This window comes from Sinohyriopsis cumingii, chromosome 7 (genome assembly GCF_028554795.1).
Source record: "Sinohyriopsis cumingii isolate HCF-2022 chromosome 7, ASM2855479v2, whole genome shotgun sequence".
Classification (NCBI taxonomy): Eukaryota; Metazoa; Mollusca; class Bivalvia; order Unionida; family Unionidae; genus Sinohyriopsis; species Sinohyriopsis cumingii.
Window position 1 is genome coordinate 13,103,260 of NC_142967.1, and position 24,690 is coordinate 13,127,949.

The 24,690-nt window shown below is 36.3% G+C and overlaps 1 protein-coding gene and 1 long non-coding RNA gene across 7 annotated transcripts in view; one reads left to right on the forward strand and one right to left on the reverse strand.

Annotated features, from left to right (window-relative positions):
• The window catches only part of LOC149794749 (uncharacterized), a 55,733-nt gene that overhangs the window by 14,417 nt on the left and 16,626 nt on the right, over window positions 1–24,690 (reverse strand). For 3 of the 6 annotated variants that reach the window (XR_016422187.1, XR_016422192.1, XR_016422188.1), the window contains exons 2-6: window positions 20,100–20,188; window positions 13,235–13,367; window positions 9,871–9,956; window positions 3,996–4,199; window positions 3,142–3,289 (exon numbers count right to left, since the gene is read on the reverse strand). This is a non-coding gene — a long non-coding RNA (uncharacterized LOC149794749). The remainder of the gene's footprint in view (window positions 1–3,141; window positions 3,290–3,995; window positions 4,200–9,870; window positions 9,957–13,234; window positions 13,368–20,099; window positions 20,189–24,690) is intronic. The other 3 variants (XR_016422189.1, XR_016422190.1, XR_016422191.1) reach the window with 3 other exon arrangements.
• LOC149794750 (equilibrative nucleoside transporter 1-like) overlaps window positions 1–24,690 on the forward strand; it is a 98,291-nt gene that overhangs the window by 14,273 nt on the left and 59,328 nt on the right. Inside the window, exons 4-9 of the mRNA XM_089964377.1 lie at window positions 2,024–2,105; window positions 3,491–3,630; window positions 4,631–4,725; window positions 9,473–9,523; window positions 13,317–13,402; window positions 21,824–21,872. Coding sequence (XP_089820503.1) covers window positions 2,024–2,105; window positions 3,491–3,630; window positions 4,631–4,725; window positions 9,473–9,523; window positions 13,317–13,402; window positions 21,824–21,872 — 503 coding nt within the window. The remainder of the gene's footprint in view (window positions 1–2,023; window positions 2,106–3,490; window positions 3,631–4,630; window positions 4,726–9,472; window positions 9,524–13,316; window positions 13,403–21,823; window positions 21,873–24,690) is intronic.

Here is a 24,690-nt window from a genome sequence, read left to right on the forward strand (position 1 = left end):
TTATAGTTGATATCACGTGACTATATGACCTCTGATACCATTCAGCTGATAATGCATCAGTGATGACTGGAATTCATAAAGGAGTTGCATTCTATATTTTGAAAAATGTCTCCATCAGAGTACATATCAGGTTGTCCCTGTCATATGATGCACCTTGCTGCAGGAAAGCCTGCCAATAAGTTAGATCCAGAATTTCAGCAGCAACCATTAGCAGCTTTTGAACCTGTCTCTATGGATTTAGTACATACATTCGTGATGAAGAGTGCACCAAAGTCATGTGAACTTGATCCAATTCCAACATCACTGCTGCTTGAATGCTTAGATCCAATATTGCCTTCACAAACTGATGTTATTACTGAAACTGCTCTTCTGAAAGTAGTTAACTACCTCTCTGCTTTCGATAGTGGAAAAATTACAGTCCTCACCCTCCTTGACTTGTCTGAGGCATTTGATACAATAGACCATGATATATTACTTCACCAACTCTAGCATGCATTTGGCATTCATGATACAGCCTTACTGTGGTTCAAGTCCTACTTGGTCAGCAGGACACAAATTGTGTCTGCAAATGGAATACACTCCAGCCCAGTTGATCTATGTTGTAGAGTTCCACAGGGGTCTGTTCTTGGACCTGTTCTCTTTCTATGCACTCATCTGCTGTCAAGTGTCATAGATCATCGTCCAGTATCTCACCAGTTGTATGCCGATGACACTCAAAAATACAAATCTAGCCACCCAACTGAAGTTGATGCTACCATCCAAGGTGTAGAGAGGTGCATTTCCGATGCAAAATCATGGATGACATGTAACATGCTGCAGATGAATGATGATAAAACTGAAGTCATTCCGATTACAACACAAAGACTTTCTCATTCACATCCTTTACCTCAAACAATAAATATCAGCAACATGGCATTAAATTCACACATTCAATATAAAACCAAGGTGTTACTCTCAACAGCACTCTCTCATTGCACCAACATCTCATGATCATATGCAAGCCTGCATATCTTGAGCTGAGATGATTCAGCTCCATTCGCAATTATCTTTCAGTTGTGATGCCACTAAAATACTTGTGTGTTCCTTAGTACTTTCAAGACGACTATTGTAACTCAATTCTGTCTGGTTCGTCTCAATATCTTCTCCAGAAACTTCAAAAAGTTCAAAACACAGCTGCTTGGATCATCCTTCGAGTACCACGATCAGAGTACACCTCCCCCCCCCCCCCCCCCCCCGCACTGTACCCTACACTGGCTATCCATTCGATCCAGAATCAAACACAAAATTTGGTCTCTGTGCTGTTTCACTGACAGGCTCCAGTCCAACATACCTATCCGACCTCATCCATGTGTGCACACCAGCATTATACTCACGATCCTCTTCTGCAAACAAGATGTATTGTTCCATTGAACCGTTATTTTTAGCTACTTGTCTTAGCCATTTACAAATTGTGCAGTGTGTTCACATTGGATGAGTTTTTTTTATTGTATATCTTTGAGATAGCATCAGATTGAAGTTTAAATTACATCCTGTCTTTTCATAGTAATTTCAAGCCCAAGTCCCAACTCTGCTCTCCGTCACGTTTGGAGAAAAAAAACAGAATGAAACTTTTTTTGTCTGTTTCCATGGTAAAAGAGTAATGGTAGATTATATCTATGACACAACGATGTGCATTATTACCTCATTTACATCAGAGAAAATTAAAAATTAATTTGATTATAATTTTTGTCTGTAACATAACTTTTGTTCTGTTTATGGTATATTTAGATAGAATATAGTTCTTTGGCAAGCAAATAAGTAAAACTTGTAAAGACATCACATGATGTTCGGTGCATATATTGTCAAGATAATCAATAGAACTGTATGATTTTATCAGATTTATGGTTATTATGATCAAATTTTATGTAATAATTGACTGAAAATTGGTAGATGCATGGATTTTAGGGATTCGTTTGTGACAGTACAGTTGAACATGAAATTTCTAAGCTGATTTATGCTTATTTGATCAGTGTCTATCTTTCAGGTACAGAATGGTATTCATTATAATGGTGATTCATGGCATGGGAGTACTGATGCCCTGGAACATGTTCATCACAGCCAAATCGGTGAGCTTACTGACCACCCCCTCATTTTTGTTATCCTAGTACTTCTGTGATAACAAGGATAGCATACAATTGAAAGTTTTTATGTATTCCCAGGGGCTGATAATAGACTCAAGGAGCTGATGGAATGCTATTTCATCCTTCTGTCTGTTAGTACAAGTTTGTTATTTCTACTCATCCTAAACTGCTTGGAGGATTGCCTTGAAACTTTACAACACATTTATCCCATAGTTTTGTTTGTCCTAAACAAAAATAGTATGGCTTGCACATCCAATATGGCTGCCACAGTTTCCATATGGAAAATGTATGTTATCACCACTTCTGAATGGATGGGATTTTCACTGTTGTGATGTCTAGTTGGTAAATGAAAATCATGCTGATCTGACTGACATCCAATATCACTGCCACAATGGCTGTCTTGAAAATCTTGTTATTGCGACTTCTACTACATGGATAGATATATCAGACTTTATGATATCTGGTTTGTGCTAAATGAATATGGTGTTGATCCAAAAGAACTGCCATGATAGACATCTTTAAGATAATGTTATCGCAACTCCTGAGTGGATGATCATACTAACATGGAATTTTCACTGAAAGACTTCATTTTCATGTCTAGTTGGTCCTAAGTAAAATATATGCTTGAACAGTCTTTGAATTATGAAAATATTCGTTTTATGAACAGTCTTTCAATTATGAAAATGTTGCTTTGTGCTTGAAGAATCTTTGAATTTCTTGACATACTCCTTGAGTATCTCTCATAATTCATTGTATTCTCTTAGTGAATACAAAACGTTAAAACTGAATAAATTATGTTACTTTTTATCACATAATTTTTAAAATTAAAATATTTTCTAAATTAATGAATAGATAAGCACATAAAATGGAATAAAATTGTGGTTTAAATGATACATGACACAGTTATCAGATTTAGTGTGCCTCATGCTTTGTTGATAATGTGTATACTTTCATGCATATTTATGCAGTGATAAACAGCAACATGTGGATTAAGTTCTGTCTCCACACAAAAAATACTTACTGAAAATTTACGGAAGGCTTTAAAACGTCTTTGACAAACAAGTCTCTGAGGTTACATGAACCATGGATCTGTCAATCATTTATGAACCATGAATCTGTCAGTCATTTATGGCCATCTTTGCCAACAACACTGAAGCTTCCAAAAGGTTCTGAAAAAGTGCTGGTTTTATTTTAATCATAAATGCATAGACTTAAAACATTCAGTATTCTTTTTGGTCTTTGTGGACAGTAAAATAGCGATCGGACCGTTAATAAAAAAATATAAGATGGGGTTTTACAACAAGCACACTCAACATGGGCCTTGTTTGACAGACTTCACACGCTGAACTTATGCTTAATTTTATTTGCAGTATTTCGAGAACTACAAGCTGGATACACCAATTAGCCATCATGCATCCTACAGATTGGAGTTCTTGTTTTACTTGGGAATAGCATCTCAAGTTTCTAATGTTGTTATCAGTGCACTCAACACATTCGTCCAGTTTGGAGCGTAAGTCATATTAGGGAACAAATGTTTTTAATTGTTACAAGATTGACAGGAATGTTCACTAGTGCAGACTTCCACAGTGCCTCCACTCCACCCCCCACACCTGTTTTAAAATCTCTGATGGGTAAAAACACATTTTCTCAGCAAAATCATTGTCTCAAAGTTCATCTAGCTAATAGGCATTTTACTGTAGTGATAATGTCATTGAAGAAGATGACTTTCATATACTGAAGTTATTTACTCTAAATCTCTGAATGAACATAGGAAATTTTAAATAATTGCAGTTTGAGAAAAATGGTGAATGTATTTTTAGGAATGCATTTTCATGATTCCATATTTGAAGTTTATCATCATAATTATTTCCTTACCTCTTTCTCTCCATCCCTTCCCCCACAAGTTATTTGCATCTATTTATCTATTCCAGGTTACTTCTTTAGTATGATTATGCAGAAACCTCTTGATGCAAACATTGGCAGGCAAATCATTTTGTGCTGCACATTTCTCTGTTGTACCTTGGACTAAACAGTGGCAGACGAATCATTTTGATTGGGCAGCCCCTTCCTCTGCTGTAACTTGATTAAAACATCAAAAATATGATCTGGTTAACTGCAGAATAATATTGAATTTTCTCAAAACGGTTTATATTTTATACTATTGTCTTATAATACGGTTTATATTTGTTTTCCATCTCAGAACTATGAATATACAAAGCAACAGCTTATATTCTGATTTCTGTCCATTTGACGAGTGAAACCTGATTATAAAGGACAAAGGATCATACATCTTTGTTCATTATGGACAGATGTTGTTTGTATGGAGGATAGGTATCTAAAAAAAAGCTGGTCCTTTATAGTTGTCCTTTATGAACCAGTATTCTTCATATTAATGTCCACTAAGTATTATATCCGTAAATGTCTTAAACTTGATGCAGATTAGCAGATGTTTTTCTTTGATCATTGGGAGATATTGAAGCACTTGTAATGTCTTGTCTTCTATTTTCCAGGCAAGCCTCTACCCGGAGAATAGCTATGGCTATATTTATAATAGTAATAGTCTTCATTTTGACAGTCGTCCTGGCCATTGTAGATAGCAGTCAATGTAAGTATAACAAAATTATGCTTCTTTGAGTCTGTTTGCAGGGTTCGTGTGGGTCCTGGAATTCTGGAAAAGTTTTGGAATTCAATAAATACATTTCAAGGGCCTTGAAAAGGTGTGGAAATTCTCAACACCTTGCAGAGTTTTGGAAAAGTCATGGAATTTCTGACCATGTAGTTAAAAAAAAATGATAACTGCTCATTTCATAGAGAACTCAATTAAAAAAAAACTTGTTGCAAACACGACACAATTAAGGTTGATAAATGGTTTCTTTTCATAGATATTATGGTCCATGAGTTTTGTGAAATGACTCTGGAAAAGTTATGGAATTTGGTTTAGTTATGTCTGCAGGAACTCTGTACCCAGTTATTGTTCCGGTTCATTTTTTTGTTGTTGCTTGTATTTCATTTCTACATTCAAAATGCCTCAAGGTGTGGCCAAATGCAGTCATAAAAAGGCTGCATCGGATACACATACCACCTGTGTAGTGTGTGCTGCATGTGTACACACAGCTGGTTGTCTTATTTGTTGTCTTTGGCCTGACAAGATATGGGACTTGGTGAAAAGTTACTGTATTTGTAAAGCCAGGCAACTGTATTTGTAAAGCCAGGCAGAAGAGACTTGCTGCTTCCTCTTGTCATTAATAGACACCACCCCCCCCCCTTCCCAGAAGGGTTTATGACACAAATTTAGGGAAATTGTCAGCTCTTATAAGAAAGGGGTCAGTGAAATATGGATATCAGCTATTTCTATAAGCGTGGAATTACTGACACTTGGAAGGATATTGGCAGTTAGTACTGCCTTCTTGATGCAAGGGAAGTGACTACACTTGCCAAGGGTCCAGTGTGTTAATCCTATCTACACCTAGGTATATATTTCAGAGCTTTTTTGCAACATCTATTGGATTTCATGAGTTGTCTCCCTTAGGATGTAATGCCATTAACCAGTAGTATATAACAGTGATACATTTTACGTTGACCAAAAATGTTGGAAGCAATTGACTTCAAAGGATACTTTTAAGTTTAACATTGAAAGTATGACTATATACCAGAGAGAAGCCATTACATGTGTATTTGAGGGAAAGGATGTATGTGAGTAAACCTGGACAGGCAGTGGAAAATTGCTTATTTATGAGTCCATTCCAGTTGTGTGCTGCACTTGTCTTGATCTTTGAACAACTTGATTTTGATTAGATGTGGTGGCTTGCCGCTGCATCAAATGAAATTCACAGACCCGAAGCACCAAAACATGTGAATGATCTGCCAATGTGTAGATAGGGTTGACACCTCAGAGCCTTGGCGTGTGAAGATGGTGAAATGAGGTGTTCATACTTGAGTAGACCTGAATTTAAATTGAGGTTATGTTGTTCATCAGTCAGGGGTAGTTTTAAGTGACATTCACAGCGAGTTCTTCACTGGGCATTGGGAAATGTTTCAAGGTTCAGTCACTGATGTTCTGTTACAGTAGACCAAGCATTGGGTCTGTGGTCACCAAGTTCCAGGCTCAGTGTAATGAACACTGGACAGCAGTCTAAAGTCGAGGTCCCAGATTTTAGCATCCTCCCTAGGAAATGGGGTTGGTTTGATACCCTTCCCCTTCTATATGTTTCAATTAAGTCTCAGGGAGATGGGCTTCAGGTTTTAATGACCTTTCTTTAAGAAGGAAATTAGTCCCTCATTTCTTGATGCTCTGTTCATTCCACACTTGGTCACATCATGGACATGGTTGCCTTGTCATGTTATCTTTGCTCATGGTGCACCAGAGCTAGCTTATTTATACGTTAGGTCCAGTTGTACAAGCCAGCCTCTAGTTGGCAAGAAAACAATGGTATGTTCACTTGACACTGTATTTTAGGTCATCTACCTCCTTCATGGCTAGCATATTCAGCAGTTTTGTAATGGCAGGCAGTGTATTATTACTGTTAAAATGTAGTTTTTGGGAGGATAAAACTAATTGCATATTACTTGCCTGCTATGATTGAACATTTCACTCCTTCTCTAATATCCTTCATTGTCTGTCTAGGTCAGAGAAGGATGATATTGAACTGTGGAAAGTGGACTAAGATATCAGACCTGTATACAATTTTTTATATTAATTTATATAAATGATTAATAATTTTAAGAAAGAAATATGTCTTTGGACTGGGGACTTGCACAAACAACAGATGCAGCAATGCAATAATAGCAGTCAAGTGTTCACAAGGTCAAGGTTATACATGTATATTTCATGATAGCTTTTTTCTGCTTAATGTCTTTAAAGCTGTTTAAGGTTCATAGATGAACCATGGTACACTTATGTTTGACTATTTGACTATTTTGTTTATCACAGTCAAGGTTTTTGGCACTGATATGTTTTTACCCCTTTACTGCACTTTTACTCTAATGACTTTTGCATTAGAGACTTAAGAGTAGTAATAGTTTTGTTAATGGCTTGTGAGCACAACACTGGCTATGTGGTGTGAATTAAAAATAAAGCTAGGACAAATCAAAATGTTAACCAAAATGCTAAAGAAACCCCTAGGTGAGATGAGCACAAACCTGTGTTTACTTTACATTTGTGCTTAGTAATTCTGCAGCTCAGACACAAGGGTAACAGTCTGATTTCGTCACTGTGGCCTCAGCATTAGGTGGGAACAAATATTCATTAAATGTATCTTTTAGCACTACCTGTACTGAAAATTTAATGACAAGTAATATATAGTTATTTGCACATAATGCAAATTAGTATCAGGTAGTATAATAGATACATGACGAATATAATACTTGACATTTTTCATTTTTATCTTATGTTTTAATTAGCATTAGCATTACCAACCCTGAAAACAAATTGATCTGACATAATTGTGGGTACTTGCTGAAGATTTCAATAATATTTGGATAGTATATAGTTGTTTCGAGATCTAGTTAGATCCAATACCTGCCAGGTAAATATCAAATACCTGCCAGGTAAATATCAAAGCTCTCTGTATATTGCTGTAAGTCTTATGGAAATTATGCTTAAAATACGGATTTACAGAAAAAAGGACAAATTAAGGGAAATACGATTATTTGTGGTAAAATCTGGATAATAGTATGTCTGTGTTTGATTTGGATCAGAGTTTCATACTAGATTCCGTGGAATTAGTAAAGGAACCGGTTTATTTTACCATAGTACGTACAGAAGGAACCGGTTTATTTTACCATAGTACATAACAGAAGGAACCGGTTTATTTTACCATAGTACATACAGAAGGAACCGGTTTATTTTACCATAGTACATACAGAAGGAACTGGTTTATTTTACCATAGTACATACAGATGATTTAAGCTGCACATACTTTGTGATCAAGATGGCAGCATCTGCATAATCAAGCTTTGCTTATTATTTTTATTTTTTAATTTTACAAATGGCATCAAACAAGTGACATAACAGGAAGAAAGGGACAATAAACCTGTAAAAATGGTTTTAATAGTGTAGACAGATGAAATGGAATATTAAGATTCTTGAATGGGAAAAGCAGGAAGAGAACAATTTTATTTAGTGGACATCATGTTTTAATTTGAGTCTGTCGCATGTCAGGAAAGATGAAGAGATCTCAGTTTTTAACAGTTCTTTGAAATTGAGAGATATAAAGAACCATTGAGTTCCATAGGGTTTAGAACTGCAATTTATGAAGCTGTACTGGAGGTAATTAAAGTTCAACTTTACTTAAACTTTTAAATTAAACACAATATTTACTGTTGCTGCATCAGTTTTGAATCATACTTCTGAGCTTTTTGGTGCCTGATAATAGCAGCACCGTACTGGACACAGGTCCAACTTACCAAAAAAATCATCTTCCTTATTGGGAAGATCTTGTAAGGGTGGGCAGGTCTGCGATTTGGGTGAATTTCACGGGCCATAAGTACTGCTAACCATTAGAACAAGTAGGTCATAGTGGCCAACCTTTCTTGCACTGGTGACAGTCATTGTTGATAGGTTCAGTGCCCTTGCTTTGTTGGAGCATTTGAAGAATAACTAGATACAAAGGGTCAATACAGATAGTGTCAGCTGTTGGTGATAGTTGAGTTCGAATATATGATTCTGTCTTTTAGTCTTCATTTTGGGTACACTGCAAGAATATCTGAAAGTGTATGGGTTTTCCAAACGCTTTGTTGTGTCTGATATTTTAATTTTGCTCACATAAGTGTTTAATGCCACAGTGAAAATCTGCTTTACGGAAATATTTTATAACATTGATGTGTAGAAGGACGTAGCACAAGAAATGTGTACAAATAGTTACAGTATTTATAGAGTTTCTTCCGAGGTACTTTGTATCTGTTGTAAACAAACTGACATTTTGAACCCAGTGGGCAGTTCTGATATGGAAGTCAACTACATAGCAGTTAAAGAATATTTTGAAGCCAATTTTGTACATACTGAATATTTTGATGCCAGTTTTGTATGTACCGAATATTTTGATGCCAATTTTGTACGTACCGAATATTTTGATGCCAATTTTGTATGTACCAACAGAAACTTTACCTAATAATCACTCTAGCTTAAATATGTCCATTTAACCATGCCCTAGATTAAACCCGTTCTAGTGTTTTTATGTCTTGTCTTACTCAGTAAAAGACAGGCTCAACAAAATATGGTCTCATGTAAAGATATGGTGAATTGTTCTTATACCTGGAGATTATTTGGGCCTGTCTCTTACGAATATATTAAGTGCATAAAATGTAAAATGGGCCGTTCCATTCTGATGGAACTTAATCATTTTTATTTTCAGGGCCAAAGGAGTTCTTTGCTATCACAATGGTTTCTGTTGTCATCTTAAATTGTAAGTACCAGTAATTAAGTTTTAAAATGATAAGCATCTTACCACCTTTCCATCCCATTTATATATGTATGTAAACATTACTTGCCATTTTGACCCATTGGTCAAGATCACAGAGATAGAAAATTTGTGTTAAGGTTTTGTTGAAACCTTTTGAATTTGCTTATATTTTGTAAACCGTATGATGAATTTTGCTCCTTTGGATCAATCATTACAAAACTAAGATGGTTCATTCTGTAAACACTTTCCTCAGGTCAAGATTTGTGATAGAAGATTTGCATTTAGGTTTTGCTTAAAGTATTTTGTTTACTTATATTTTAGATTCTGTTCATACTTGGAATGAATCATACTTTCTCATCCATTTGATCTTGGGGTCAAGGTCTCATGCTTGGGCAATGCTTCGGTCTTGGGTTCTGCATGCAGGTCTTGTTTGGCACTAAAATTAAAAGTACTTCACTGAGTGATATTTAAATTCTGCCTGTTCTCATGGTAAAAATTAATTGTTCTTTTTATTTGATCACCCCCACCCCCATAAGGTGGAGTGCATTATGCCCCTCTCTCAGACTGACCATCCATTCATCTGCGTGTCTCATTCCAAGTTAATTTCTGCACAATGACTCAAGTTGTCCACCATCTACAGTTGGAGGGTGTAGTTGAGATAATGTAGAACCTATTGATTATGGGTTCTTGTGACTGAGAGAAGAAACAGTTTCCACACAATAGCTCTACCATCTGTTGTTCCCTAGGAAGCGGGAGGTCGTGGGTTCTGTCCCCAGCTGAGTCATGCCAAAGACTTATAAAAATGGTACTAACAGCTGCCTCGCTAGGCACTCAGCATTATTAGGTTAGTATTAGGACTGGTCTGCCTGGTGTCAGGATAATGTGATAGAGTGGAAAATCATGCTACATGTCTGCAGCATGATGCCCCAATGATAAACATCCCTATAAACTGCCACACTGCAGACATCATAGCAATAACTGAAAAATTGTTAAAGCTCCATTAAAAAATCCTATAATCACACACACATCTGTTGCTAAATTTCTGAGTGGCTTGCAGACATGCCTTATCTTACGATTTTGCCATAAGTCTTACGAAAATTACCCTTAAAATATGAACATATGGCATACAAGCAAAAAATTAATGTTTCCGGAAAAAAATATGGTTAATCGGTTCATCCGTGTTTGATATGGATCTGGGTTTCATTAGTATTAGTAAAATAAGTCAGGGAACCAAACGAAAGACGAAAGGGAAAATAAGCTTCTAGAGAAGTGTTAATAATCAACACAAAAGATTAAAATGGAGTATTCAGATTCTTGTGAAGAAAAATTACCATAAATGACAACCATTATCCTTTTGGCATAATCATTACACTTTTTTTCACTCCATTACGCCTTACTCGTAACTGTATTCGGATTACGCTTAATCAGTATAACCCCCTCCAAAAAAATTAATAATTTATTTTCTCATTTTGATTAACATCCCATTAATCCCACAGACCGTATTCCAGAACAGACGGCTTCTATGTAACTACGACATAAGAGTACACTTGTCTGAAGACTTGCATGCACTTTCCTAACAGCATTATGTTCTATTTATACCAGTTGCCCTGTTTCCAAGAAACAGCTGGTTTCTACTTTCAATTTTTGACCTTGGTTTCTATTTATAGCAGCTGTATGGCTTAGTTAGTAGAGAACACTGGTTTTCTAACTTTTAATCTTTGCTCACAGATTCTTTGTTCTAATTCATATCTGGTACAGAACCAGTGTGTAGTTATTTGGTGCTAAAGGTCAAGTCAGATTTATTCTAGTTGATGCGTGTGCTAGAGCAAAAATATCTTTAAAATAATGTCACAGATGGATTAGGAAAAGATGAAAAACCAATTCAGAGATGAATACATGAATTACACAATACAGCATTCCATTCTAGGGATCATTATGCCCCTTGCAGGCTGCATGGAAAGGATTTTAATATTGGTCATAGTGGTAAAACAAATAAACATTGAATTAGCTCGTTTACTAGTCCAGTACTGAGGTAACTTCTTTTTATACAGCAGAACTAAATTGTGGACATGAATTTTATAAATGCAGAAGCGTTATCTACCAAGTTCTTAATAAAACACAGACTACCCCTAGCAGTAGTAGACTACATTGGTCCTTTGTTCAAACGGATGTTTCCTGATTCCAAAATTGCAGAAAATATGCATGTGCAAGAACAAAATCATCTAATATTGTTAGGTGTTTAGCAGAAGATACTTCACTGAAAATTGCAGAAGCCATGAAAATTGGGTTGTTTAGTATTGCAACAGACATGAGTAGTAATTATGACAAAAAGCTGTACCTAGTCTGTGTAAGAGACTTCGACAAAAAAAGGGCGAAGTCAGAGTGCTCACTCATTTCCAGAATTAACAGTAGATCCCACTGGAGAAAACATTTTTTTTTATTTGCTTGATATTACTTATTATATAAGTTGGCAGAACTGTATGGGTTTTTCAGCTTGTGCATCAGTGATGACTGGAATTCATAAAGGAGTTGCATTCTATATTTTGACAAATGTCTCCATCATTGTACATATCAGGTTGTCTCTGTCATTTGATGCACCATGCTGCAGGAAAGGCTGCTGATAAATTAAAAGAACTTCTGAAGTATCAAATTGTCACTCTACCTGACAATGAACTTAATACTGACAGAGTTAATTTTTTTCATCTTATTTCCCAGCTAATGCTGACTGTGAGAGATTGTTCAGTATTGTTAATAAAAATAAAATTGGATTCAGATCCAGGCTCAATAACCTGGTACTAAGTGCTTTGCCGGTGTGCAAAACATTCATAGTCTCAGCTGGTACAAACTGTTTTGATGTGCAATATGAGTCTGTTGCTTTTTAAAGCTAAAAGTGCTTCATATGAAAACTTGAATCACTAATTAATGTTAAAAGATCAGAGAGGTAAATAAATCATTTTGTACATATGCTCATTGAATTTTATCATGTTATATGTGGATTACTCTTTTTCTTATATGTGGATTACTCTTTTTCTGCTTGGATATCTCTTTTTGTCCACTTGGATTACACTTTTTCCTTGCCAGGGGTTGGCATGTATGGAAATGTCTAGGATCACTGAGACACTTTGGTCAATAACCTCCATGCTTGTCTATAGCCTTCAAATATGAAACATGGTATGGAAACTGCTCTTGTGGCCTAAGTTGTTAGAACTTCCACCATGGATGCAGGTCACAGGTTCAAACCCTTGCCTAGCCATACCAAAGACTTATAAAAATGTTACTCACATGTCCTTGCTTGTTGCTCAACATTAAAAGGTTAGGTTTAAGACTGGTTGGACTGGTGTCAGGATAATGTGACTGGGTGGGACATCATGCTACATGTCTGCGGTATGATGCCCCAATGTTAGACATCACTGTAAACTGCCACGCTGCAGATATAGCAATACAGGTGGGGAAAAAATTGTTCAAGCTTCATTAAAAATCCAAATCACACACACACACACGGTGTGGGTGTATCTATCTTTAACAGTACTCTTTGTTATCGGTTTTGTGAGTTCATGAGTTTAAGTACATAAAACCTTTGAAGTCGAAAGTAAAATATGGATTTAGACTGTGTAACATCATTTCAAGAAGTGAAGGACATGGTTTGGCAAGTTTTTGAAACATTTCTCCTATAATTAATAAAATGACCTCTTTCACTAAGAGTTCAAAACTCACTCTTTCTTTTTTCCTGTCTCCTTTCCCTCACCTTGCATCCAGCTACATCCATTTATGTCAGTATTATTTTTTTCATTTCCAGGTTGTGCAGGAGTCTATCAGAACAGTGTGTTTGGTCAGGCAGCTATTCTACCTATGAAGTACACAAATGCTATTGTACTTGGAAATGTGAGTAGCTAATATTGGAATAAATTATTCTTCTTAGGTATATTTTAATTTAAGGCTATGTGAGTTGATGTTATGGTCCTTCAGTCATCATTGATCAGAATTACTGTTGACAACTTCTCAAAAGGCACATGACCAATTCATATGATTTTACTGGGATCTTTCATCATGGTATTTCATATTTGTTTAATGGATACCAATCTATCATTTAATTTAAAAAAGTCTTTTCAACATCTTTACAATATCCACTCCACAGAATTTAACAAAATTGGACAAACAATATCTTGGCAGAGTTTGTACAGATGATGCAGTTCTGCCATTTATTTTAAGTCTTGTTTCTATTTTAGCAATGGGTGACATATCTCACCCATTGCTAAAATAGAAACAAGACTTAAAATAAATAAAAAAAATTAGCAGACTTCAAGCAAACACATTCTGACATTAAAAGCTTTCAAAATTAGAATAAAATATGCTGATTTTCTTTTTTTTAAATACATTCCCCAATCACGATGCTTTAGGAGTACTTGTAATGTCTCCCAAATCCAACTGTCCCAGGCTAAAAACAAATTTCTCTGAAGGCTTCAAGTTTGTCTACCAGCTTATGTGGCATTTTGACAGTGATCTCCCCTTGACAAAGGGATTGGCTCTAAATCCAATGAATACTTAAGTTATTACTTATATTTGTGTGGAGTAGCATGCTCTATTCTGATGAGAGTCAATGGCAAACTATCTTCAGGAATTCTGGCAAAAAAATAATTGACACTAGAGCAAGCTGGAGGAATTCCTTTTGTCAGAGATGTGTAGTCCAGCTATATTTCCAACTTGTTCTTGATCCTTTCTTTTGAAGGCAAAGTATTTCTTTCTTTATATTGAAAATTTTCGTCATTGTTGTAAACATGCCATATGCAACCTACTAGTCATCCTCTTAGGACATTGGTAATACGTCGTGCAGATCATTTTTGTGATATAGAAAACTTACGGTTGCAGTAGTTATTTTAATCAATGGTGTACGCATATTGCTGTATAATTTCTGCTTTAGTTGGATACATATCACTATGTTTTCCATAGAGTATAGTTCTTGTGTCCGCTTCATAGTTGTTAAAGCAGTGCTTTAGTGACTTTATCTGTATAGGTAGTGTCTTTGGGTCTTTCTTATGGGCAAGTTTTCACTAGATAATTTATATGATAGCATCCACTTAATTATTAAAAGCAGTGCTTCATTATTTTTACCTGTATTGATTGCTACATTGGCCCTTTCTTACAAGTAACTTTCGACAATATGGTGTACTAGCCCAGTAATGTTTACTCAATGAGTTCTTAAAGCAGGGCACATGACTGGCTACACTGGTCTAATATTTCCTGCCCTATTTTGGTTTTACAGGTTTTAGACCATGGTCAGCACTAAATGCAAATGATGTAAACACTGGAAAAGCATGGATGATAACCATAGTACATGTTGTAACATGCATGGGTTATCACTCCAGAAATGTCTTGTATATGCACAGGCTGGACTGAAAGACAATGGACGTCTGTGCTGGGAGCACAGTCAAAACAGAAAGGGAAAGCATAGACTTGAAGTCCGAGAGATGAATGCATCATTAGTATTGATGCTGTCTCACAACTTGTCAATAATTTCCTCTGAATCCAGAAGGCTCAACGGCCAAAAAGTGATCCAGGAAATCCCTTTCAGCAACAGCTGCAACCACACTGCCTCAACCTGACCATCCATTTTTGGCAGACCCACATCGTTTTGGCAGTCATAATCTCTGCTGGCTACATATGAACAAGATCAAGATCAAATCAAGCCAACTCTGTTCCATGATGCCAGTAAGGACTGGTTCTGTGGATCAAATATCCCATAACCTGTCCCAGCATAAAGAACCAGACAACAACATGGAAAGATACAAATTGCACTGTTCTGCAGTGATTGTACTTGGTCATACAAAATCAGATTGCAATAGCCCAACAGTACAGTCAATCTTCCTTTTAAGTCAGTGGAGGTAATGTCCTTGCCCAGCATGTCTACCTGACTAATGAACACTAGCACTCATGAATCAGCAGCATACCCCTCATAGATACTCAATCTAGCCTATGCCCAGTTCAGGGCCCAAATACCCACAATACCCCATTGATTCAGGTCTTTCACATGCCTATGCCACTCAAAGGGAGGACTTGATTAGTGATAATCTCATGAATCAGCGACATACCCCTTATAGTGCGACCAGTTACTCAATCTAGCCTATGCTCAGTTCAGGGCCCATATACCCACAATACCCCATTGATTCAGGTCTTTCACATGCCTATGCCACTGAAAGGGAGGACATGCTTAGTGATAATCTCAAAGTTACTGTATCCCATTCTGGATGACCTGATATTTTTAGCCGCCACTTTAGACAATCTTCACAACTACATCTGCATCACCACCTTCTTCAAAAGATGATGAAGTATGTTTACAAGTTTCATCATCTAACCTAATGTTGCCAAGAGAAGACTGCCTTCCAGGCATTAGTCAAAGAAGACTTTCAGTTGCAACCATTTGGGTTGTGCCCTCCTTCTTATCTGTCAACATCCTGGCCCACAGATTCAGCTTCATTTGATATAACAATCTTGAAAGATGAACTGGTACTCTATTTGCTACGAGTCTGATCATGTGGCTGATGTATTGGGTTGCATACACAGATAATTGCATGACTGTGCTGTTAATAGACTTTTTGCAGTGATGCCTACCATCAAAGATTAGTAACAGATTCTGCCAGATACACACACCAGTGTCTCATGTAGACACCCCTGCCAGATACACACACCAGTGTCTCATATAGACACCCCTGCCAGATACACACCAGTGTCTCATGTAGACACCCCTGCCAGATACACACACCAGTGTCTCATGCAGACACCCCTGCCAGATACACACACCAGTGTCTCATGTAGACACCCCAGCCAGATACACACACCAGTGTCTCATATAGACACCCCTGCCAGATACACACACCAGTGTCTCATGTAGACACCCCAGCAGACCCAGGAATGTCAAACCCTCCTCAGTGCAGATGGTCTGAAAGTCTATTGATCACACATTTGGTCAAGAATGTCATGGCAATAAGCTCCATGTTGGACATTATCTCAGTGGCAGCCTTCAAAGAAGCTGAAAGCAGTTTTTCCGACCATGACATGCTTTTTATTGGTTCAAGTACTGCAAGCTGCAAAACAGCATTGACCAGTCTAAACTGGCAGAGAAAGATACAGCACTCACCATTTGTACCTATTTAAAAGACTCAAGCTAAGATTGCAGCCTTTCTTCTCTTACCTCTTTTTCAATGGCCAGTTGAAGGAAATAAATGAACAAGCCATCAAAGAAACGAATCTCTCACACGCACACAGTCCCAGAGACTGAGGAGATATTTTTAAGGAAGGTATAAAAGAAATAAAAAGAACATACCAAGGACTCTGCAGACAGGAAAGCAGTCATACCAATCTTGTGTATACAAAGAAGACCACAGTTCTCAAACGCAGATCTTGACAAGAGAGAAGTAAATCATTCTTACTTCAGTTTCTCTCAACAGCAGCCTCCTGATAACAAAAAAAACTATCACAGTCTCATGCCACCATTATCCTATATCCCAGTGGAGGAAGGACTCTTATTCTTCATTGTCGAATGGGAAAGAATTTGCCACAGTGATGAATTGACCTGGCAAATGGTTACAGACTGCCTTTATATTGCATTCAGTGTCGCTTATCCATTGTTAGGGTCACTTCAGAGATGTACCCAAACACCCATTCAAGGCTAATATCCAGCAGTGAGAATTTAATAGTCTTCTCCAGAAAAGGATGGTCAAGATCATTCACAACATAAAATTAATGTGCTTTTATTCAAGACTGTTCCTGGTCCCAAAAGCCAACAGCAGTTGTTACCCAGTCATAGGCCTAATCAGGGAGAAGTGAGGGCTCAACAGGAAGAAGCGGACCAAGGTAGGGTTCAAATACTGTACAGGAGGGCAACTTTGCTGTCCGTGTATCTACATATCTCGATTCACAAATCTTCTAGCATGTTCCTGCTGTATGCTTTCAGAGAGACATTTTACCAGTTCATGGTATTCCCTTTTGGACTCAACATCAGTTCCTGGGTCTGGACAGAGTAATGGTCAGTTTCTGGATCTGGACAGAATAATGGTTAACTTTAGGACCATCATCACATATTGGACAACCAACTACCATAACAAGTCTTTAAAAACATCCATTCGAATCAAGATGTGAAATCATTTGTTACACTCCTCATCCTTAATTCTTGAACAAGGAAAAAATTGGATGTCATACCAACTCAGTATTTTATCCACTTTATTACAGATTTCAAAACACATTTGAACGGGGTATGTCTCCTCAGGAGTGCCCATTGAAAATCAGTTCAACAGTGGCTTCAGATCTTACACAAAACCTTTACCTACTAGGGTTACTGAAGGAGATAGTGGACTTCATTATCCTAGGTTGCCTGTTTATGAGACTGTTACAAATTATACTGTTCCCAAAGAAGGCTGAAACTTTGCCCATTGAAACAAACAGTCTCCATGCATATGAGGTCCCATCTCCAAAAATCATAAAACTTTGCTAACGTTGGGAGTTCCCTTGCGGGTAAAAAGTAAGTTGACAGGGTGGAGGCAAGCACAGCTGGTTAGGGTGCACATCTTTCATTATTTCAGGAGGCCACTGGAGTTTAGGCCATTCAGGTTTGTTTATTGCATATCGACATCCTAGAGATGAAAGCTATACTGAAAATATTAATTGATGTGCGAGGATAAATTTCATAGAAACTGTTTTCATTCTGTCAGACAACTATCCAGTGGTGAATTATTACAGAAGGCAAGGAGGAACCATAGCCCCAGACTTCTGCATACTGCAAGGTTGTGCCATCGACAACAAGTTTTTCATCGTATTCTTCAGGCTAAATGTATTAGCAGACCCGCTGACTTGAAAGAATTTACTAATACATACAGATGGGTCACTTCATTCCATGGTTTTCAATCCCTCAGGACTTACTAATACATACAGAAGGGTCACTTCATTCCGTGGTGGTCAATCCCTCAGGACTTACTAATACATACAGAAGGGTCACTTCATTCCATGGTGGTCAATCCCTCATGACTTAATAATACATACAGAAGGGTCAGTTCATTCCGTGGTGGATAATACATACAGAAGGGTCAATTCATTCCGTGGTGGTCAATCCCTCATGATGGCACCAGCTTTTATTACCAAGAATAGGTTCCTGCCCATGGTCATTCTTTTGTGGTGAAACCTATTTCTAGCCTGGAACCATCAACTCAAGGTCATACACAGGACCTGGTGTGATCTTTGAAAGGGTACCTGAAAAAGAACTAACTGGTGCAGAGAGGGAGATTAAGTTTGTTCTTACCTCTAGAAGAGGAAAAGGATGAAATCATATTGCAGGCCCTTTCATCCTGGATAAGATGGTGGAGAATTAACTCAAGATCATATTAATTTGTTACACATTTCAACTCAGTGAAGTTAGGTCAGTCACAAGTATTATATTCACATGAAACTGCTCCCTACCTGACATTATACAAGCCATGGGATAGGGGCATAATTAACTTTTATAGCTTCTTTCTCAGAGATCTGTCACCATAGAGGGGTCATTTAGACAGTGCAGCTTATTACCTTCCTGTATGTTTCAGCAGCTTGTGATGGATGCAGCATGATGGCTTCCACTGGACTAGTAGGAGGAAATTGGTCCCTTTTCCTAAACTTTATCTCTCTATATGAAGTTAATGCTCCAGCTGGGTTTTCAATATAGAACTTGCCTTTTGGGCACCAGAGATGACCTCTCCTAAGGTATTATGATTGGGTAATGTATTTAAAAAAGAAACATATTTTAAGTAAAATATGTTTCTTGAATAATACTTTCCTGATCATAATATGGATCCACCCTCCCAGCCTCCCCACAGTTACATCCTTCTAAGAGAATATGCATTCTGCTCCAGTAACTGAAGTACTCACAGGATTATTGGTGCCAGTCCTTATATCAAAGGGAGATCACTATGTCTGACTTCTACCTTTATGTGCAGACAACTTTTAGCTTTCCTGCTTAAAGATTACAGCATGTGAGAGCATGGTAGTTGGTTGTAATCCTAAGGTATTATGATTGGGTAAATATTATCGAAGAAACATTTTACTCAAAAATATGTGTAGCCACTGTTTCGTAAAAGGAAAAATCCTTGAAAGGACTATTTTACAAAAATCAGCAACTCAACTAAATTTGCCAGAAAGCATCCTGGGATGAAGAAGATCCACGTTTCTTAAAGTTTTAGATATGGCAGCATTTGGTAAAAATATGAACACTTGTAATAATTTCTTTTAAAAAATATACTTGACAATATTTGAAAGGAAGCACACTAGCTTGAAGACTTTCTTATTTAAAAAAAAAAAACAGACTGATTTGCTGTCAAATTGATGTTAGTAAAAATAGAAAACCGTTGATGTAACTTGAAAAGTACTCTACAGAATTTGACTAACTTTAACAGAAAGTGACCTGGCAATAAGGCCATTCAGAATGAGATAAATGATGAAGACATGCCAACAGAAATGGATAATGATATAAAATGAGATGAACTTGAAACATTTGTTTATATAACATAACCAAACAAAAGCATTCAGAAACCTGCAGCAGAAAGTAACATAATGACCAGACCTCTTGACGTATCTTACACATAGCTGTTAGGCAGATATCAGTTAGGATGGCAGTCTCTTTGATACTTCAGCTTCTTTTACCAGGAACAGCTGTAAGGGTAAGTTAGATATATGGTAAAAGTTAGGATCTTATTGTTCATCAGCTACCTTAAAGTTCTTAAAAACCACTAGATTTCAACCAGATTTAATAAAAGGCACACAGGCATAAAAGGTTTCAGTTTTGTACCAGTGATGCCATATGCCAGCAGCATCACTTGAAGTATCATTACCTTTAACTCTCATAACCGGCTTCAACCCATTGCCTCAAGGCCAAGGCCACTTCAAGGGAAAATGTAATTTTGTGACCTGTACGCTTGTCCAGATTCTGAACCACTGAAGATGTTTTGCTGAAACTGCATGCAAGTATATATCATAACTAGACTATCATTCACATACCATAGCCACATCCCAGCCTCAGCATCAAGGTGATGTCAATAGAAAACAATTCTAATATCAACTTCTAGGTCATGTCAACAGAAAGCATAATTCTGATATCAACATCAAGGTCAGAGCCCCGAGTGGTCTAAAGCGCTCTCCGATACGGATCACTGCCATTTCACCTCCGCGCCAGTTCAAGTCTCGGATTCAGCCAATGTGGGTATGTGAGAAAGCTTGTCTGTAGCTTCACGTGGGTCGGTGGTTCTTCCAGAGTTTTCCTGGGTTCTTCCTCCACCATTAATACTGGCTGCCATATATAGCCTATCGTGTGCTGAAAATGGCATTAAACCCCACAACAACAACAACATCAAGGTCATGTCAATAGAAAACATAATTCTGATATCAACATCAAGGTTGTGTCAATAGAATTCATAATTCTGATATCAGCATCAAGTTCGTGTCAATAGAAAACATAATTCTGATATCAACATCAAGGTCGTGTCAATAGAAAACATAATTCTGATATCCTTGTGCAGAGTATAACTTTTGAACCACTTAGATTTTTGAATGAACGTGTCATGACTAACCTGTGTTACCTATGGCCATGCACCCTGCATCAAGGTCAAGGTCACTAGAAGGGAAAATGCATGTTTGTCAGGAGCATATCTTCAAAATAACTGCAGGTGCATTATGCTATGACAGATGATCTTCGCTGTTTGCAGTTTGATTCGACTTATAAGCAAGTATAGACAATGTAATGGTGGTGATGATGAAAAGGGCGGCAGCAACAGTAGCAAAAATCAAAAACAGTATTATGATTGTTGATGTTGTAATTAATAATTCTGTTGTACTTGATGTCATTGTAATCATGAATGGCATTGCAATTAGTAATATAATTCCCACCTGCTTCTACTCCCTCAGTACAAAATTGTGCTTTATTTATATTGTTATTGTAATCATTATGATGATGACTGAATTTAACATGTTTTACAACTTATGTTTGTCAAGTAATATACTGTAATATACTCTACTCTTTAACAGGATTTCATAACAAGAAAAATAATCCAACACAAAAGGAATATTTTTTAAAAACTTTAACCAGGTCATCACCATACCTTGCAATAATCAGGACTTAAATTCATACGTCACGGTCATTAGCTGAATTAAGGTCATGAGATGCCTGCATAATGTACCATTTGTGGTACTCTTGTTTAAAATGGAAGGTTGCATTTCCACCCCGAAATTGTCATTTCTTTTAATTTATACTCCATAGATAGCAGTTTTACTTATTCTTGTCCTTTATTTCAGAATCTTTGTGGAATCTTCACATCCGTCATTAATGTTATATCAATAGCAGGTAAGTTGCTTTCAAAGGAAAAGTACAATTGCACCACTGGTTAAGGCAAAACCCTATCAATTTTTCCTGTTCGAAAAAAAAAATTCCCCAGAAATCCTGAAACTTATTTGTGCATTCAGTTTAGCTTGTTTAGCCATGTACTTGAAGTTCATAGTACATTAAATATACTATTCATTATAATATAATGTTTTTCTTAAAAGATTAAAAAATAGCTATCTACGTACTCTAATTTTCAAATCAGTGCAGTAGAAAACACATTTTTTGCGTGGCCCAAACCGTCTCAGGATAATTCCATTATTATGTAATGAAATTTATAGATCCTATTTTTAAAAAGTTTTCAGGAAAGTAAGGATACTGAAAATGGCTAAGACTGTTTTGCAAAAGTCCAATCATATTTTCATTGTGATATGCATTTTTTATTGTGATATCATATATTTTCATTGTGATATCATGCATTTTTTATTGTGATATACATTTTTATTGTGATATCATACATTTTTATTGTGATATCATATATTTTTATTGTAATATTATCTGGGCAAAAAGATAAATATCTAATTATTTTCATATAAATGTATATACTGACACAAGACTGCTTGTTTTAACAGCTAATAATTAGGTATTGGAAACATTGTGAAATGAAACGAATAAGGAGAAAAATACATTTGTGAATAACTATATATTCAGCAGCTTAGCTGGCTTTATTTTGAACAATTGCAGAAGACCAAACGGTTCTTGGACAAACATATGCAAGCTAATGATATGAAAAATGCTGACATTACAGTAACATAGCTGGCTTTATTTTGAACAATTGCAGAAGACCAAATGGTTCTTGGACAGACAAATGCAAGCTAATGATATGAAAATTGCTGACATTACAGTAACATAGCTGGCTTTATTTTGAACAATTGCAGAAGACCAAATGGTTCTTGGACAAACAAATGCAAGCTAATGATATGAAAATTGCTGACATTACAGTAACATAGCTGGCTTTATTTTGAACAATTGCAGAAGACCAAATGGTTCTTGGACAAACAAATGCAAGCTAATGATAAGAAAAATGCCGACATTATAGTAGCATATGCATCAATAATTTCTTTTAAAAATCTTTACGATAGATGGTACCTATGTTTTTGTCTTGGTTCACTGAATTGTTCTTCAGAATTTACAGTGATATATTATTTTCTATTTTCGGTTGATATTTCATTTTGGATGTAGCATTCGGATACAGTATGACTGCCTCATGACAACTGTTTAATAATATAAACAATATCTGTAGTTGGTTAAGATACGTTTGATTGCAAACTAGTCGTAATTAGATGTAGTTTTTGCTGGCATTCATACTTCGGCAGGGATTTGACAATATTTGTGTTCATCTTTGCGATAATTAGAGACCGAGTTCAAACATATTTGCTAGATGAGCGAATACTGATCAACAGGATCAGCAGAATGGAGTTGTTCTGCCAACTATTATGGTTTCATTGTCAGAACTGATCCAGTGCAGTTTGGCGACAATATATGTTTGTCTTTATATAACAAACAAACAAAGCAAACAAACTTGGGGGGTGGGGGTGGGATATAATGTGTGCACCTTAGAGGTAATGCATTAATAAATGCCTCTGTCAAGCACGCTTGTTGTGTGTAATCGATTTATAAACACAGATCAATTATGTAGGCACAAGCGTGTTTATTGTTGTCGTTCAATCAGTTTTTTTTTTAAATGTCCAGAAAAGCATGAGAAAATAAATAAAGCAAATTAATTTTTAATCAGTATAATGAAGCAGTAATTAATCTGGTTGATCGCTATGTAAATACTTTTCCAGCTGCTGAACAACCTGAATTTGAGGCTATTCTGTTCTATTTGTGCACATCATAAGCACTATTTATAAATGTATTCTTGTGATTTAATGCACACTAATATTTATGTACACAAAATGTTATTTTATGGTCCATTTTAGATTCTTAATCTATTTAATTTTATTGTTTTATTGTACTTTCAAGAAATTTGAAATTTAACTTATTTTTTATTTTAAGATTAGTAATTTTTTTCTACTAAATTCAACAACGTTAACAGAAAATACAACAGAGTGTGTAGAAATGATGGGTTACCAAATTGCATATGCACCAACTTACCCTGAATTTGAGTCAACATATTATTATTTAATCCTTAGTTTTTTAATTGCTTGATGAAAATGGATATGTGATCTTGTAATCTTTTTAAGAGTCCGGTCCCTTGAGTCTTTGTGTCATTTCTTTAACATAATAGCAGTAAATTGAAGGTGTCGCTTGTGCTCTAACACATAAAAAATTGTTTTGCTGTCTGTTAAAATCACTGGATTTTTTCATAGCATATGGGTTGTTTAAGATCAAATTTGAAAGGGTTATTTTGTTTTACTCTTTTCAAAATGGGCATAGTTAAAAAAAAATTATTATTAAAAAGTACTTTATTCTTGTATTCACTTACAAAGATTTACAACTGAATCATGCAAAGATCAAATTATAAAACAACAGAAATAATAATAATATTTATTTATTTATCATATATCTTTACATGGTAAACAGCGCACAGAGGCTGGAATAGTCGGTCCTATTTCCATAACATTGTTTCGCAACCATGATTTAAAAGTCCCTCATGGACAACACAGTAGTTATCACTTAACTTAGATAATGATGAAAACAACAAGTTTTACTGAACACTTATATGTTTGAAAACAATATGGCCAATGGCTCAATGTCTAGCTGGTAAATGACAACATAACAGTATTTATAGCTCACTAAACAACGCTATTGGAGATAGTCAGATACTAGAGTTACATTT